At 36.9% G+C, this 16531-nt stretch overlaps 1 protein-coding gene across 1 annotated transcript in view; it reads right to left on the bottom strand.

The window, feature by feature from the left end:
- ADAMTS20 (ADAM metallopeptidase with thrombospondin type 1 motif 20) overlaps positions 1 to 16531 on the bottom strand; it is a 225514-nt gene that overhangs the window by 25109 nt on the left and 183874 nt on the right. The window contains exons 30-36 of the mRNA XM_002752357.6: positions 10731 to 10904; positions 10485 to 10655; positions 4097 to 4294; positions 3262 to 3391; positions 2973 to 3067; positions 2794 to 2885; positions 2089 to 2222 (exon numbers count right to left, since the gene is read on the bottom strand). Coding sequence (XP_002752403.2) covers positions 2089 to 2222; positions 2794 to 2885; positions 2973 to 3067; positions 3262 to 3391; positions 4097 to 4294; positions 10485 to 10655; positions 10731 to 10904 — 994 coding nt within the window. The remainder of the gene's footprint in view (positions 1 to 2088; positions 2223 to 2793; positions 2886 to 2972; positions 3068 to 3261; positions 3392 to 4096; positions 4295 to 10484; positions 10656 to 10730; positions 10905 to 16531) is intronic.

Genomic DNA, 16531 nt, shown 5'->3' with positions numbered 1-16531 from the left:
GAGGAGAAGGCATAAGTTAGACACTTAGAAAAGTAGGAGAGAGAATGGACCAGGGAAAAGCAACAGGATTACTTGGCAGCACCTGTGTAAACTTAGTGCTCATGTGTTTAAAGTTATATCAGTCAAAAGAGCTGCGTATTATTTGCCACATTCAGTTTTATGCTGCACAGAAGGGGTAGAAGGTTTGATTTAATCAAGGCAAGACTGGATTTTTACCATACAAGTTTGAGGAAGAGAAAGAGAGGAGTCAAAACTATATATTTGACATTGTATGCTCAGGGCCCAGATCAATGCCTGACAAAATGGCAGCTTTGTTTGATAAATTAATTTTTTTAAAAGCAGCTTAATTAACATTAAATAAGCTACAAAAGGTCTATTAGAAACTCAGACTGCTAATTACCTGACCAATACACATTAATTATAATCAATATTTGTAGAGCATGTACTGTATCAGGGATGTCCAATCTTTTAGCTTCCCTGAGCCACATTGGAAGAAGAATTATCTTGGGCCACACATAAAATACACTAAGAATAGCTTATGAGCTTAAAAAAAAATCACAAAAAAATTTCAAAATATTTTAAGAAAGTTTACAAATTTTGTGTTGGGCCACATTCAAAGCCGCCCTGGGCCACATGAGGTCTACAGGCCGTGCATTGGACAAGCTTATATTATATGTAAAACAATGACTGAATACGTTGCAAATATCATTCTTAATCCTAGCCAAAAAAGAACAAAAAAGTAGGAAAGAAAGATGACATGTAGAATAAACCTTAGTTGTAGTTTTTCATTTTCCAGATGAGAAAACTGATGCTTAAAGATATATGCCCAATGTCACACAGCTGATAAATAGAGATAAAGAATTATACCCAGACAGTCTAACTCCAGAGTTTATTATTGTAACCATAGTAATATAATGCTACCACACTGTAGTAAATGGTGGATGGTCAGTAAGTCATAGCCATCATTATTGTTAACAATAGTAGTTCATAATTTTATGACTATAATTTGTATATTATGTGTTCATGCATATATTGTCTTAAATTTTTTATTGCTTTCTATGACTTATGCACCATGCTAGGCACTAGTGTTGAGATGGAGTCTCTGCTACTGTAATGCACTTTTTTGCTTCTTTACCTAAATACATAAATTTCAGGACAGCAGGCTGCATTTTCCTGGTGTATATTAAGTTCTATAAATATGTTTTGACTTGATTGTATTATAAATTACTTCCTAGATAAGCAATATGATCTATAATCTAAGGTCTGTGGGTAGAATTTTATTTTCCCTAATGCCAATTACTAACCACATTAATGGAACAAGTTGCTTAACTTCCATATTACTTATGACATTGTGATATAATATCTGCCTTACTAATATAAGAGTGTTAAAAAGGTCAAATGAGATAATGTATGGAAAAATATCTGATAAATTATCACTTGACACTAATGTAAATGATTTGTTTAAACCCTGTAAAAACTTCCACAAGTAGACAGGATATTAACTTTCTTATCCTTAATGCAACTGACTATTTTAAGGTACGGGGTTTTATCTTGGAAGGAAAGTATCTTACTTATCACTGTCATTATATTTTTACTAAGAGTCTCCAGCTGGGAGCAGTGGCTCACACCTGTAATCCCAGCACTTTGGGAGGCAGAGGCAGGTGGATAACCTGAGGTCAAAAGTTCGAGACCAGCCTGACTGACATGGTGAAACCCTGTTTCTACTAAAAACAAAAAAAAATTAGCCCAGCATGGTACCACGTGCAGGTAATCTCTGCTACTCAGGAGGCTGAGTCAGAAGAATCACTTGACCCCAGGAGGCGGAGGTAGCAATGAGCCCAGATTGTGCCATTGCACTTCAGCCTGAGCAATAAGAGCGAAACTCCATCTCAAAAAAATAAGAGTCCCCATAGTGAATGTCATTGCAGAGGAAGTATGCTGTTTTTTTTTTTAAAATAAATTAAGTAATTTTTGCACAACGGGGGGGGGTCCTTCTCTGTACCCTGGCTATGACATATACTAACATACTGTTAGACATTCATAAGCAAACGGAGGCTTTTTTATTTCAAAATATAATTGAGCACTTACTTTTAACTTGCATGGAAGTGAGATCAATTCTTATTTTGCTGAAAACAGTGAATCCAGCAGCTAGGTGGACATTGTCACATTCACAATCTTGCCTCCTACTTCCATTAAAAGGACATTGATATGGATTTTTTAGTCTGTAATAACATTGGAATATTTTAGTATTAGATGCAGTTACTAGACCATAATGTAGATAAACTCTGGGAGTGGAAAAATAAAACACATTCATACTCTTCAATATTATAGTATCAACAAGTTAAACAAGAAAGAAGTAAAAATTACTAAAGGTGAACATATGAAATTCTCAATAAAACACTTAAGAAGAGTTTGTAAAAAAATAATTCAGCTGCAATTCTCCTAGCTTTCATTACTGGAAATAATTTGATTTTATGAAAATGCACATAGTTATTGAATTCTTCCCCTCTTTATGTCCCACTTCTCACCCACAGTATTCTTAGTCAATCTGTCTGTTAATAGTCAATATTAACAGTACATGTTAACAGTCAATATTAATAGTACATGTTAATATTCAAGCTTTTATTTCTGAACAGGCATTGACAACATCTGGCTTAGGTCCTAACATGTCTACTTGCTCCTAAATTGCTTGTCTCACATGCAAGCTATTCAAGTATCACTCTGAAGGCTAGAAGTTCCAGTTCTCTTGGAGGACCATGAAAATGCTCAGATAGACAACAATACATCTCGTACCTAAAGCCATACACTTCAGAAAAATTTTCTTCAGCTTGGACCAGTGTTAAATATTCCTTAGGGTTCTCCAAGTGCATGTCTGCACAATGAATCTAAAGAAAAAATGTAAACATCTAGAAAAACTTTTTCCAAAGTCAATGATCAATGTTAAAATAAAATAGAAACTGTTTTCATAATACCTTTATTATTCTTCCCATAATGTTAAGGTAATAGTCACCATCCTTTGTAATGTGGTTTTTCATTTGAATTTCTTTGCAGGTGGTAAATGATTTACCTTCAGAGACAAATTAACACAACTTAACACAGAACAAATTACAAACACAGCATGAACTCAATCATGGAAATGTTACTATACTCTGAATATCTGACACTTTGTTTTGTGGAGTATGCAAGTATTACCGATACATATTTTAACTGAAACTCATTAGAAACCCTTAGGTACTAAGATTTTTGAAGTTTACTACTTACAGTCATTGGCATAACATTTCTTTTGAGCACCTGGTTTTAAATGGTTTAAACATAAGTCACTGGACAAACCATTTTCAGCAATGCATTTTACTTGTCTCTTCATTATCCCAATTCCACAAGTCACTGAGCACTGTGAACAGAGTAAAATTTAAAGGTAAAATATATTGTGAATAATAAGGCCAGAAAATCCAAGTCTCCTTTTCTTAGACCAGGTATTTCTGGAACAAACTGAGAGTCAGTAGTAGCTAGAACTACAGAAGATACAAAACTATCCTGGGGGCTGGATAGTCACAGGTGGGAAAAATCCTTAGGCATGAGCCTGAATCTATTACTTCTCAGTTACTGGCTTCTTTTCATTCATTCTGTGCAGTTATAGCAACAATACATTGTAAATACTTAATATGTTAATCAGTGATGGTAATTAAGACTATCTCATTAAGTTATATGCTAAGTTTGCAAAGTGATATTTACTTGCTTTCTATCAATTAAACTGGAAATATAATGTGGTTTAAATAACTGTTATTACTAACATGTTAGATTTATTTACTTCTTCACTTAACAGATAAATATTTTTAAGCACTTACTCGAAGTGCAAGCCACTGTGTTAAGTTCGCTGAGGAACAGAAATAAGAATGAGTTACAGTCTCTGCTTTAAGCAAGTTATAGCAGGCATCAAAAGATAAGCTATTTATGTAAATAAATGATAAAATTGTTTTTAGACAATAGGGGACTGAGGCAACTCTGAGGATCTAGCTATACATACAGATTACCAGACTTTCCATGCCTCGAAAGTCTTTTTCAGAAGTACTAAAATTCTGAAAAATTATACACTGACCTTGCTCCATTTTCCAACATTCCAAGTGGCCAAATGCAAACAGCTCTCAGTGCATTTGTAAACCTGCGAGGAAGGCCTCACAGGGCATTCTTGATAGACTACAGGCCAAAGTCGATGGAGGTTATGTTTCTTAGTAGATGTGGCCCCGATGCAGTATGTAATCCTTTGTCTGTAACTCAATCCACAGTTGTTTGCACACTGAAAAATACATAATTATAAGAGAAGAAAATTTCATTAACTTTAGCCAGGGATTAATACTTTTCAGATGGCTAATATATATTACAGTGTGTCATCTCCACAACAATCCTATTTAATTTGCTTCATTTACAGATGAGCAAACAAAGGTTCAGACATTAGACAAGTTTCCCAGAGTTGTACCAATAAATGGAATAAACTTAGATTCAAGCTATATTTTCTATCTGTAGTACCTGTGTGTGTGTATGTGTGTGTGTTTTCATTACATTACCATAGTAATTGAATGAAACTATATCTCCCAATAGGCACAGCTTTAGAGGAATAAAACATATTGAGGGCCCTTACCGAACGTAAAGGCTATCTATTAGCCTTAAATCACTGGTAACTATGTATAGGTTAGCCTACATGTATCTTCATAGATATAATGTAAAGCCTAATAACATTTGACTAAAATAGGTAAGTGATTTACCTATAAATTAAAGCCCCAATCCAAAAATAGGCAAATAGACTTCTGTTTCTAGCAAAAGCAGAGTAATAAGGAATAGATTTACCTTCTGTCTTTGAACAACCAAAACATTTGTACAAAATATAAAGCAATGACTTTTGAGACACTCAACATTAGACAATAAAGAATAGTAATCCATGACAGATGAGAAACAAAGTGGCACTACAAATCATTCTAGCCTACTGCTTTGAAAAGATTTCCAGGTCTTAGCACAATGAAAGGAAGACAGCAGAGTTCTGACCAGTCGTGCATATATACCTGTGAGGACACCAACCAAAAGGCTTAGAAGTTACTTTTTCTAATGATCACACAGAACCAAATACACTGCTTATTCCCTCCAGCTAGACTGGAAAACTTAAATACATGAGGAAATAGGTAGAGTACTCAAAAGGTTCTTGTCACAGTAGAGAGGAATAGTTAACCCTAGATTAAACCATATATTGGTCTGCCTAACAAATCTTAAGTGCAAGGCAAGACAGGGTCTAACTGCTTCCCAACAAAATAAATGCAACCCAGAACAAAACTCAAAATATATGTATATGAATAAAAAACAATCTAGTCACCAAAAAGGTAAAATTCATGGCTGACATTCAACAGAAAATTAATTGGCATGCAAAACATCTGGAAAATAAGAATCAAAATGAAGAAAAAACCCATCTATCAAAACATCCCTAAAGGGGTGACATCCATGAAAATGGAAGAGTAAGGACATATAAAAATTCTCTCTTCTATAACAGCAGTGAGAAAATAGGCAAAATTTGCTAGATCAGCTTTTTCAGAACTCTGGAAACTGACCAAAGACTTGCAGCAATCCAGAGGGCATTTATTCAAGAAACATGGCTAACTCTTGGTAAGAAGAGCAAGTCTTGTGATGATTTAACTTCCTCGATTTCCATTCTCTTCTTTCTAGCTCCATGGTAATCTTTAAAATCAACAGCCCTGTAGTTATGGTGAAACTCAGAATTCTGACAGCCACTGGAGGGGAGCAGAACAGGCTTGGACATCATGCAAAAGCCTCATTCCCAGAGAACTGTCATTATTTAAACTGTTTAGTCATTTTATGAAAGACCCCACTCACAAGACTGTCTTTATTTGACCTGACTTGCTCAGTGCTAGGGGCAATTGTTGCACTCAAGGGACAATTGTTGCACTCAGTTAAAAACCATTATTTAACTTTGCAGCTTCCAGGATGCTCAATAACAGTTCAAGCAACAACAGGCTAGCTAAAAAGGCTAAAAAGGAAAAGTTGGGGAATAAAATGTCCATCACAGTTTTGAAAAGCTCCAATGTATTCATGGGATCCAGATGGCCATGAACATGCATCAGATTACACACATGTCTAGGTCTGTCTGCAAGCTCAGGAAGCATCTGAGGAGAGCCTCTCCTTCAGCTGACCTTAAGGATCTACACAAGCAGAAAGTTAAGATTAAGGAAGAGTTGTCAACTACCTAGCTGAGTGTTGAAGGTCACACCCTACTCCCAAACCCCCAACACACAGTACCTTGGCAAAGGCTAGGGAACCAAAATTATTGGTTTCAGATATTAAGGAAATTACTGTCTAGTTATTGCTGACAACTAAACTAAGTGAGCAAAGACTTCAGTGGCCATGTATGACAAAGAATACAGACTTTACAGTTCAGAAAAGTCACTAAAGAAACAAACAGCAACAACCACAAACCCTGAGGAGGAGGGAGAATCTAAATAGACTTATCACAAGTAAAGAGATTAAATTTGTAACCAAAACACTTCACACAAGAAAAGCCCAGGACCAAATGCTTAAAGAATGATTAGCACCAAGCCTGCCAAAACTCTTCCACAAGACAGAAGAAAAAGGAGCACTGCTTAACTCATCCTATGAAGCCAGTTTCTTAAACCAAGGCAGACATCACAAAAAAAATAAAACTATAGATGAATATTTATTAAGAATATAGATGTAAAGTTCTTCAACAAAACACTAACAAAACAATTCCAGCAACACATAAAAAGGATTATACACCATGATGAACTAAGATTTATCCCAGGACTGCAAGGTTGTTGTAACATATGGAAGTCAATGTAATATACCACACTAATAGAAGAATGGTTAAAAAATATAATAATCTCAGTAGATACAGACAAAACATTTGACAAAATCTAACACACTTACGTAATATAAACATGAAGCAAACTAGGACTAGAAGGGTACTTCTTCAATGTGATAAAATGAATCTACAAAAAATCCATAGTTAGCATACTGAATTATGAAAACTAAAAGTTTTCCTACAAAGGGCAAGAACAAGACTGGAATGTCTGTTTTTACCACTTCTGTTTAACATTATTCTGGAATTTCTAGACAGGGAAATTAGGCAAGGAAAAGGAATAATAAAAGGCATCCAACTTTAAGGAATAAAACTATCTCTAATTGCAGATGAGATGACATTGTAAGTAGAAAATCCCATGTAATCCACACACTAAATAATTAAATCCCCCCAAAATTTTCAATACAAAAAAATCAATTCTATTTCTATACACTAGCAATGAATAATCAGAAAATGAAACTAATAGAAAAACTCCATTTACAGAAGAATAAAAAATGCTCAGAAATAAAAGAAGTGCAAGATTTGTACACTATAAAACATACTTGAAATAAGTTAAATAAAACCTAAATTTAAAAAAAAAAACCTAAATTAATGGAAATACATCCCACATTCATAGATGAGAAGACAATATTATTAAGTTAATAAAATTTACCAAATTGATCAAGAGTCATTGCAATCTCTAACAAAATCTCAGCTGGCTCTTATACAGAACTTGACAAACTGGTCCTAAAATTAACATGGAAATGTAAGAGACTCATACTTCCTGACTTCAAAACTTACTATAAAATTATAATAAGACTACCTGGTAATAACATATTGATAGGCAAGTAGATAAAGGGAACAAAATTGAGAGTTCAGATATAAACCAACACATTTATGGTCAATTGATTTTTGACAAGGATGTGAAGATAATTCAGTGGGGGAAAGAATAATCTTTTTGTGCAGAAGAATGAAGTTAGAACCCTACCTCACATCACATACAAAAATTAACTCAAAATGTATCAAAGTCCTAATTGTCTGAGCTAAAATTACAAAAGTCTAAGAAGAAAACATAAATATAAATCTTTGTGACCATAAAGTAGGCAATAGTTTCTTAGATATGACACTTAAAGCACAAAGAACTAAAACAAAAAAAAATAAATTTCACTTCATCAAAGCATATTACTAAGAAAGGGAAAAGATAACACACAGAATGGGATAAAATATTTCCAAATCATCTAGCTGATAAAAGTTTGTACCCAGAATATATAAATAATTTACAAGTCAGTATGTGAAAAGACAAATCACCCAATTAAAAAATGAGCAGCCAGACATGGTGGCTTATGCTATAGTCCCAGCACTTTTGGAGGCCCAGGAGGGATGATCCCTTGAGCCCAGGAGTAAGAAACCAGCTTGGGCAACACAAGGAGACTGCATCTCTACAAAAAAAAAAAAAAAAAAAAAAGCCAGAAATGAAATGGTGGCACATGGCTGTAGTTCCAGATACTCAGGAAGCTTAGATGGCCTTAGGTGAGAGGATTGCTTGAGCCTAGGAGGTCAAAACTTCAGTGAGCTGTAATTATACCACTGCACTCCAGCTTGGGCAACAGAAAAAGACTGCATCTCAAAAAAATAAAGTATAATAAAATGGCAGAAGATTTAAATAGACATTTATCTAATAAGATATAAAAATAACTAAAAAATACACAAAAATATACTCAACATCATTAGTCATTAGAGAAATGCAACCGAAACATCCACTAGATACCATTTCATACATACTAGGGTGTTTATCGTTAAAAAAAAAAAAAAAAAGATGAGCCGGGCGCGGTGGCTGATGCCCTTAATCCCAGCACTTTGGGAGGCCGAGGTGGGTGGATCACGAGGTCAAGAGATCGAGACCATACTGGTCAGCATGGTGAAACCCCATCTCTATTAAAAATACAAAAAATTAGCTGGGCACTGTGGCGTGTGCCTGTAATCCCAGCTGCTCGAGAGGCTGAGGCAGGAGAATTGCCTGAACCCAGGAGGCGGAGGTTGCAGTGAGCCAAGATCGCGCCATTGCACTCCAGCCTGGGTAAACAAGAGCAAAACTCCGTCTCAAAAAAAAAAAAAAAAAAAAGATGTATTATATCAGGTGCTGATGATCATATGGAGAGAGAAATAGGAACTTTTATACATTGCTGATGGGAGAAATAAATAGTGTAGCCACTGTGAAAAACAGTTGACAGTTCCTGAAAGAGTTCAATAGAGTTACAACACCCAGCTATTCTACTCCTAGGTTTATACCCAAGAAAATCGAAAACATATGCACACAAAAACTTGTGTGCAAATGTTCCTAAAAGCATTATTCAAAAGTCAAAAATGGAATCAATCCAAATGCCCATCAACTGACTAGTGAATAGACAAAATATAGTATATTCCTACAATGGAACATTATTTATTATAAAAAAAGAAAAAAGTATTGATGTATGGTAAAACTTGTATAAAATTTTTAAATATCATTCTAAGTGAAAAAAGCAGACACAAAAGACCATGTGTGACTCCATTTATACCAAATGTGCAGAACAGGAAAATCCATAGATGCAAAAAGCAGATTAGTAATTGTCTGAGACTAGGAAAAAATATGAGAATAAGGAATTACTACTTATGGCCTTCTTTTGGGAGCGATAAAAAGGTCTGGGATTTGATCATGGTGATGCACACACTGGTAACTATACTAAAAGTCTGTGAATTATAAACATGCACATAGATGTTAGAATTAAATGCCAGAAGAGGATGTTAAAAAGTTAATAACTATGTTTCATATTTCAAAGTTAAGTATAGATATGGAAGATATAAAAAAGCTGAAATTAAACCTCTAAGGATGAAGATGACAATGGCTGAGATTAAAGAAAAAACAGATTGGATGGGGATCAGACATCAGAAAGAAATGAATGGCAAACATAAAGACATCCATATAGTGGAATATTAGTCAACAATAAAAGAAAAAACACTATTGATACATACTACAACCTGACTGAACCTCAAAATATTTATGTTACAGCAGATTAAAAAGTACATATTTTATGATTCATTCACATAAAACTCTAGAAAATGCAAACTAGTATAGTAATAGATTGCTAATATAGAAAACAGGTAAGGTCACTTACTGGATGGGGAGGGAAAAGAGAAGGAGGAACAGTTTATAAAGCAGCACAAGGAAACTTTTTGGGCCAATGGAGATGCTCTTTATTTTGAAAATGGTACTGGTTTTATGGTTATGTACATGTGTTAAAATTTATTAAGCTATATACTTTGAATATATATAGTTCATGGTTCATCAATTACACCTTGATAAAGCTGTTTCCAAAAAGTGGACAACTACACAGGGACAGTTCGCAAAACTGTTCCTGGTGGTTGGCTTTGCAGTTGACACCTACTGACACTTCAGACTTGCACTAGAGTTTAACACACATGTCACTATTACTCTATTTGCACCAACCGTCAGCAGTCTCATTCCTTAGATTCATATGCATATCATCATCTGCCCTCATATTCAAATTTTATACCCAGTTTAGGCTATGTCAAATTTTAGATCCAGCTGTTTTATCCAGGAGCAAAAATTCTCAAATTCCTCTCTTTGCCTTACCTGTGATGAGTCTCCTGTTAACACAATGTAACTGCAAGGAGGGTTCCTGCAATTCTTGGATGTAGGAGATCTGGTTGAAGAATTATAGACTCTTTCATTCACTTGTCTGATTTGGGTATCTATGCACTCCATTAGTTGATGGGAATCTTTTCTCTCACATGATGTCGAACACTAGAAATGCAATGACCAAATGAATAACACATTCCTGTATAGAGTGTCTTTGAAAATTTACTTGTTGATACTCACATTCAGCCTCTCTCTTTCCATCCCCTTGTACTGCACACAGTCCTGACCCCAACATCGTCTCTGAGAACAAGGTCGAGTGGATTGATCACACATTTCTTCAACCACCTGACCAACACCTTTCAGTCTGCAGTATACATCCCTCTGCTGAACTCCAGAACCACAGGTCACAGAGCACTACAAAGGAATCCAGATGATTTGAATAATTAGCTAACCACCATCAAATTATATAATAGCCAAGTAGAGCCATTACCTATTATTTGTTTTCAATATAGCCTGGTATTATAACATGAATTACATACAAAATACATGCAATAAGTATTTTTACCACTATTGATGTAACTGTGTATTTTCTGTTTTGCATAACGTACTTCAAGCTTTACAAAAACTATGACAAGTATATCAGCTTATAGTAAGCAGCATCTCAATCGATGACTCTCTCTTCTGACTTAAATGTATATAATGTCTATAAAAATTACCACACAATCATGAATTATTCCACTACATTGCTTTTAAATGTCAATTAAATTCTTAGACTATACTCATTATCTTCCCCAAAGAAACAATAACTTCAAAGATTGTGTTATGTTCATCTTTTTATCTGCAGTACCTACTATACTTTGTACTTGTTATGGGACCCAAAAACTTGCTAATTTTTTTAATACTTTAAGTTCTGAGATACATGTGCAGAACATGCAGGTTTGTTACATAGTTACACATGTGCCATTGTGGTTTGCTGCACCTATCAATCCATCATCTACATTAGGTAATTCTTCAAATGCTATCCGTCCCCCTTGTCCCCCACCTCCTGAAAGGCCCTGATGTGTGATGTTCCCCTCCCTGTGTCCACATGTTCTCATTGTTCAACTCCCACTTACGAGTGAGAACATGTGGTGTTTGGTTTTCTGTTACTCTGTTAGTTTCCTGACAATGATGGTTTCCAGCTTCATCCATGTCCCTGCAAAGGACATGAACTCATCCTTTTTTATGGCTGCACAGAATTCCATAGTGTATATGTGCCATATTTTCTTTATCCAGTCTTTCATCGATGGGCATTTGGGCTGGTTCCAAGTCTTTGCTATTGTAAATAGTGTTGCAATAAACATATGTGTGCATGTGTCTGTAATCCAGCACTTTGGGAGGCAGAGGCAGGTGGATCACGAGGTCAGGAGTTCAAGACCAGACTGGCCAACATGGTAAAATGCTGTCTCTACTAAAAATACAAAAATCAGCTGGGCATGGTGGTGGGAGCCTATAATCCCAGCTTCTCAGGAGCCTGAGGCAGAGAATTGCTTGAACCTGGGAGGCAGAGGTTGCAGTGAGTTGAGATCGTGTCACTGCACCCCAGCCTATGCAACAAGAGTGAAACTTCATTGCAAAAAGAAAGAAAGAAAAAAGAAAGAAAGAAAGAAAGAAAGAAAGAAAGAAAGAAAGAAAGAAAAAGAAAGAAAGATTTAAAGTAGTTTTTTTCTAATTCTATGAAAGAAGTCTATGATAGCTTGATGGGAATACAATGAATTTATATTTTACTTTGGGCAGTATGCCATTTTCATGATATTGATTCTTCCTATCCATGAGGATGGAATATTTTGCCATTTGTTTGTGTCCTCTCATTTCCTTGAGCAGTGGATTGTAGTTCTCCTTGAAGCAGTCCTTCACCTTCCTTTTAAGTTGAATTCCTAGGTATTTTATTCTCTTTGTAGCAACTGTGAATGGGAGTTCACTCATGATTTGGCTCTCTGTCTACTATTGGTGTATAGGAATACTTGTGACTTTCACACATTGATTCTGTATCCTGAGCCTTGTCTGGAGTTGCTTATCAGCTTAAGGAGTTTTCGGGCTGAGACGTGGAGTTGTCTAAATATACAATCAGCAAACAGAGACAATTTGACTTCCTCTCTTCCTATTTGAATACCAGGAATATATCCATTTTTCTAGATGTTCTAGTTTACTTGTGTAGAGGTGTTTATTTTATTTTTTATTATTTTTTTTGAGACAGAGTCTCACTCTCTCACCCAGGCTAGAGTGCAATGGCACAATCTCGACTCACTGCAACCTCTGCCTCCCAGTTTCAAGTGATTCCCCTGCCTCAGCCTCCTGAATAGCTGGGAATAGAGACATGCCTGACCAATTTTGTATTTTTGGTAGAGACAGGGTTTTGCCATGTTGGTCAGGCTGGTCTTGAACTCCTGACCTCAGGTGATCCACCCACCTCAGCCTCCCAAAGTGCTGGAATTACAAGTGTGAGCCACCGTGCCTGGCCTGTAAATAAGTGAAAGATGGTAGTTTGTATTTCTGTGGGATCAGTGGTGATTTCCCATTTATCATTTTTTATTGTGTCTATTTGATTCTTCTCTCTTTTCTTCTTTTTAGTGTGGCTAGAGGTCTATTTTGTTAGTCTTTTCAAAAATCCAGCTCCTGGTTCATTGATTTTTTGAAGGGTTTTTCATGTCTTTATCTCTTTCAGTTAGACTCTGATCTTAGTTCTTTATTATCTTCTGCTCACTTTTGAATTTGTTTGCTCTTGCTTCTCTAGTTCTTTTCATTGTGATGTTAGGGAGTTGATTTCAGATCTTTCCCACTTTCTTATATGTACATTTAGTTCTATAAATTTCCCTCTACACACTGATTTATATGTTCACTAGAGATTTTGGTATGTTGTGTCTTTGTTTTCATTGATTTCAAATAACAAATTCCTGCCTTAATTTTGTAATTACCCAATAGTCATTCAGGAGCAGGTTGTTCAGTTTCTATGAAGTTGTGCAGTTGTGAGTGAGTTTCTTAATCCTGAGTTTTAATTTCATTACACTGTCATCTGAGAGACTGTTTATTATGATTTCCATTCTTTTGCATTTTCTGAGGAGGATTTTACTTCCAATTATGTGGTCAATTTTAGAATAAGTGCTGTGCGGTGCTGAGAAAAATGTATATTCTGTTTATTTGGGGTGAAGAGTTCTGTAGATGTCTATTAGTTCTGCTTAGTCCAGAGCTCTGTTCAAGTCCTGAATACCCTTGTTAATTTTCTGTCTCATCGATCTGTCTAACATTGAAAGTGAGGTGTTAAAGTTTTCCACTATTATTGTGTGAGAGTCTAAGTCTCTTTGTAGGTCTCTAAGAACTTGCTTTGTGAATCCAGGTGTTCCTATAGTGCGTGTATATATATTTTGAATAGTTAGCTCTTCTTGTTGCATTGATCCCTTTACCCTTATGTATTGCCCTTCTTTGTCTTTTTTGATCTTTGTTGATTCATTTGCTTGGTAAATCTTCCTCCCTCCCTTTATTTTGAGTGTATGTGTGTCTTTGCACATGAGATGGGTCTCCTGAATACAGCACACTGATGAGTCTTAACTCTTTATCCAATTTGCCAGTCCGTGTCTTTTAATTGGGGCCTTTAGCCCATCTACATTTAAGGTTAATATTTTTTAAGTGTGAATTTGATCCTGTCATTATGATGCTAGCCCGTTTTTTTGCCCATTAGTTGATGCAGTTTCTTCATAGTGTCGATGTTCTTTACATCTTGGTATGTTTTTGCAGTGGCTGGTACTGATTTTTCCTTTCCATATTTAGTACTTCCTTCAGGAGCTCTTGAAAGACAGGCCTGGTGATGACAAAATCCCTTAGCATTTGCTTGTCTCCAAAGGATTTTATTTCTCCTTCACTTATGAAGCTTAGTTTGGCTGGATATTAAATTCTGGGTTGAAAATTCTTTTCTTTAAGAATGTTGAATATTGGCCCCCACTCTCTTCTGGCTTGTAGGGTTTCTACAGAGAGATTCACTGTCTGATGGGCTTCCCTTTGTGGGTAACCTGACCTTTCTCTCTGGCTGCCCCTAACATTTTTTCCTTCATTTCAACTTTGGTGAATCTGATGATTATGTGTCTTGGGGTTGCTCTTCTCGAGGAGTATCATAGTTGTGTTCTCTGTATTTCCAGAATTTGAATGTTAGCCTGTTTTGCTAGGTTTGGGAAGTTCTCCTGGATAATATCGTGAAATATGTTTTCCAACTTGGTTCCATTCTCCCTGTCACTTTCAGGTACACCAATCAAATGTAGGTTTGGTCTTTTCACATAGTTCCATATTTCTTGGAGGCTTTGTTTGTTTCTTTGCATTCTTTTTTCTCTAATCTTGTTTTCACACTTTATTTCATTAAGTTGATCTTCAATCTCTGATATCGTTTCTTCTGCCTGATCAATTCAGCTATTAACACTTGTGTATGCATCACAAAGTTCTTGTGCTGTGTTTTTCAGCTACATCAGGTCATTTATGTTCTTCTCTAAACTGGTGATTCTAGTTAGCAGTTCTGGGAACCTTTTATCAAGGTTCCTAGCTTCCTTACACTGAGTTAGAACATACCTCTTTAGCTTGGAATAGTTTGTTATTACCCACCTTCTGAAGCCTACTCTGTCAAACTCATTCTCCCTCTAGTCTTATTCTCTTGCTGGCAAGGAGTTTGATCCTTTGGAGAAGAGGCATTCTGGTTTTAGGAATTTTTAGCCTTTTTGTGCTCGTTTTTCCTCATCTTTGTGGATTTATCTGCCTTTGGTCTTTGACGTTGGGGACCTTGGGATGGGGTTTTCACATGGGTATTCTTTTTGTTGATGTTGTTGCTATTGCTATCTGTTTGTTAGTTTTCCTCCTAATAGTCAAGTCCTTCTTCTGTAAGTCAGCTGGAGTTTGCTGGAGTTCCACTCCAGACCCTGTTATCCTGAGTATCACCAGCAAAAGTTGCAGAATAGCAAAGAGTGCTTCCTGCTCCTTCCTCTGGAAGGAGCGTCCCAGAGGGGCACCCACCAGATGCCAGCTAGAACTCTCCTTTATGAAGTGTCTGTCAACCCCTGCTGGGAGTTATCTACCAGTCAGGAGGTACGGGGGTTAGGGACCCACTTGAGGAGGTAGTCTTTTAGCAGAGCCGGTGCACTGTGCTGGGAGATCTGTCCAGTGCTCTCTTTAGAGACTGCAGGCAGGAATGTTTAAGTCTGCTAAAGCTGTGACCACAGCCGCCCCTTCCCGCAGGTGCTCTGTCCCACGGAGATGGGAGTTTTATCTATAAGCCTCTAACTGGGGCTGCTGCCTTTCTTTCAGAGGTGCCCTGCCCAGAGAGGAGGAATCTAGAGAGGCAGCCTGGCTACAGCAGCTTTGCCATGCTGCCGTGGGTTCTGCACCCAGGTCAAACATCTGGTGGCTTTGTTTACACCATGCAGGGAAACCACCTACTCAAGTCTAAGTAATGGTGAATGCCTCTCACAAAGCTTGAACATCCCAGGCCAACTTCAGACTACTGTGCTGTCACCAAGAATTTTAAGCCAATGGATCTTAGCTTGTTTGGCTCCGTGGAGGTAGGATCTACTGAGTAAGACCATGCAGCTCCCTGGCTTCAGCCCCTTCCAGGGGAGTGAATAGTTCTGCCTTGCTGGTGTTTCAGGCGCCACTGGGGTCCAAAAAACTCCCTCATCTAGCTCAGAGTCTGTCCAAACAGCCACCCAGTTTTGTGCTTGAAACCTAGGGCCCTGGTGGCATAGGCACCTGAGGGAATCTCCTGGTCTGTGGGTTGCAAAGACTGTGAGAAAAGCGTAGTATCTGGGCCAGATAGCACCATCCCTCAAGGTACAGTTTCTCATGGCTTCCCTTGGCTAGAGGAGGGAGTTCCCTGACCCACTGTGGTTCCTGGATAAGGTGACACCCCACCCTCCTTCTTGCTCTTCATGGGCTGCACCCACTGTCTAACTAGTCCCAGTGAGATGAACTGGATACCTCAGTTGGAAATGCAGAAATCACCTGCCTTCTGTGTTGGTCTCACTGGGTGC

The sequence above is a fragment of the Callithrix jacchus genome, chromosome 9, assembly GCF_049354715.1.
Source record: "Callithrix jacchus isolate 240 chromosome 9, calJac240_pri, whole genome shotgun sequence".
In the NCBI taxonomy this organism is placed as follows: domain Eukaryota; kingdom Metazoa; phylum Chordata; class Mammalia; order Primates; family Cebidae; genus Callithrix; species Callithrix jacchus.
Note: the sequence above shows the minus strand (reverse complement) of the source record. Positions and strands in the feature narration are given on the sequence as shown.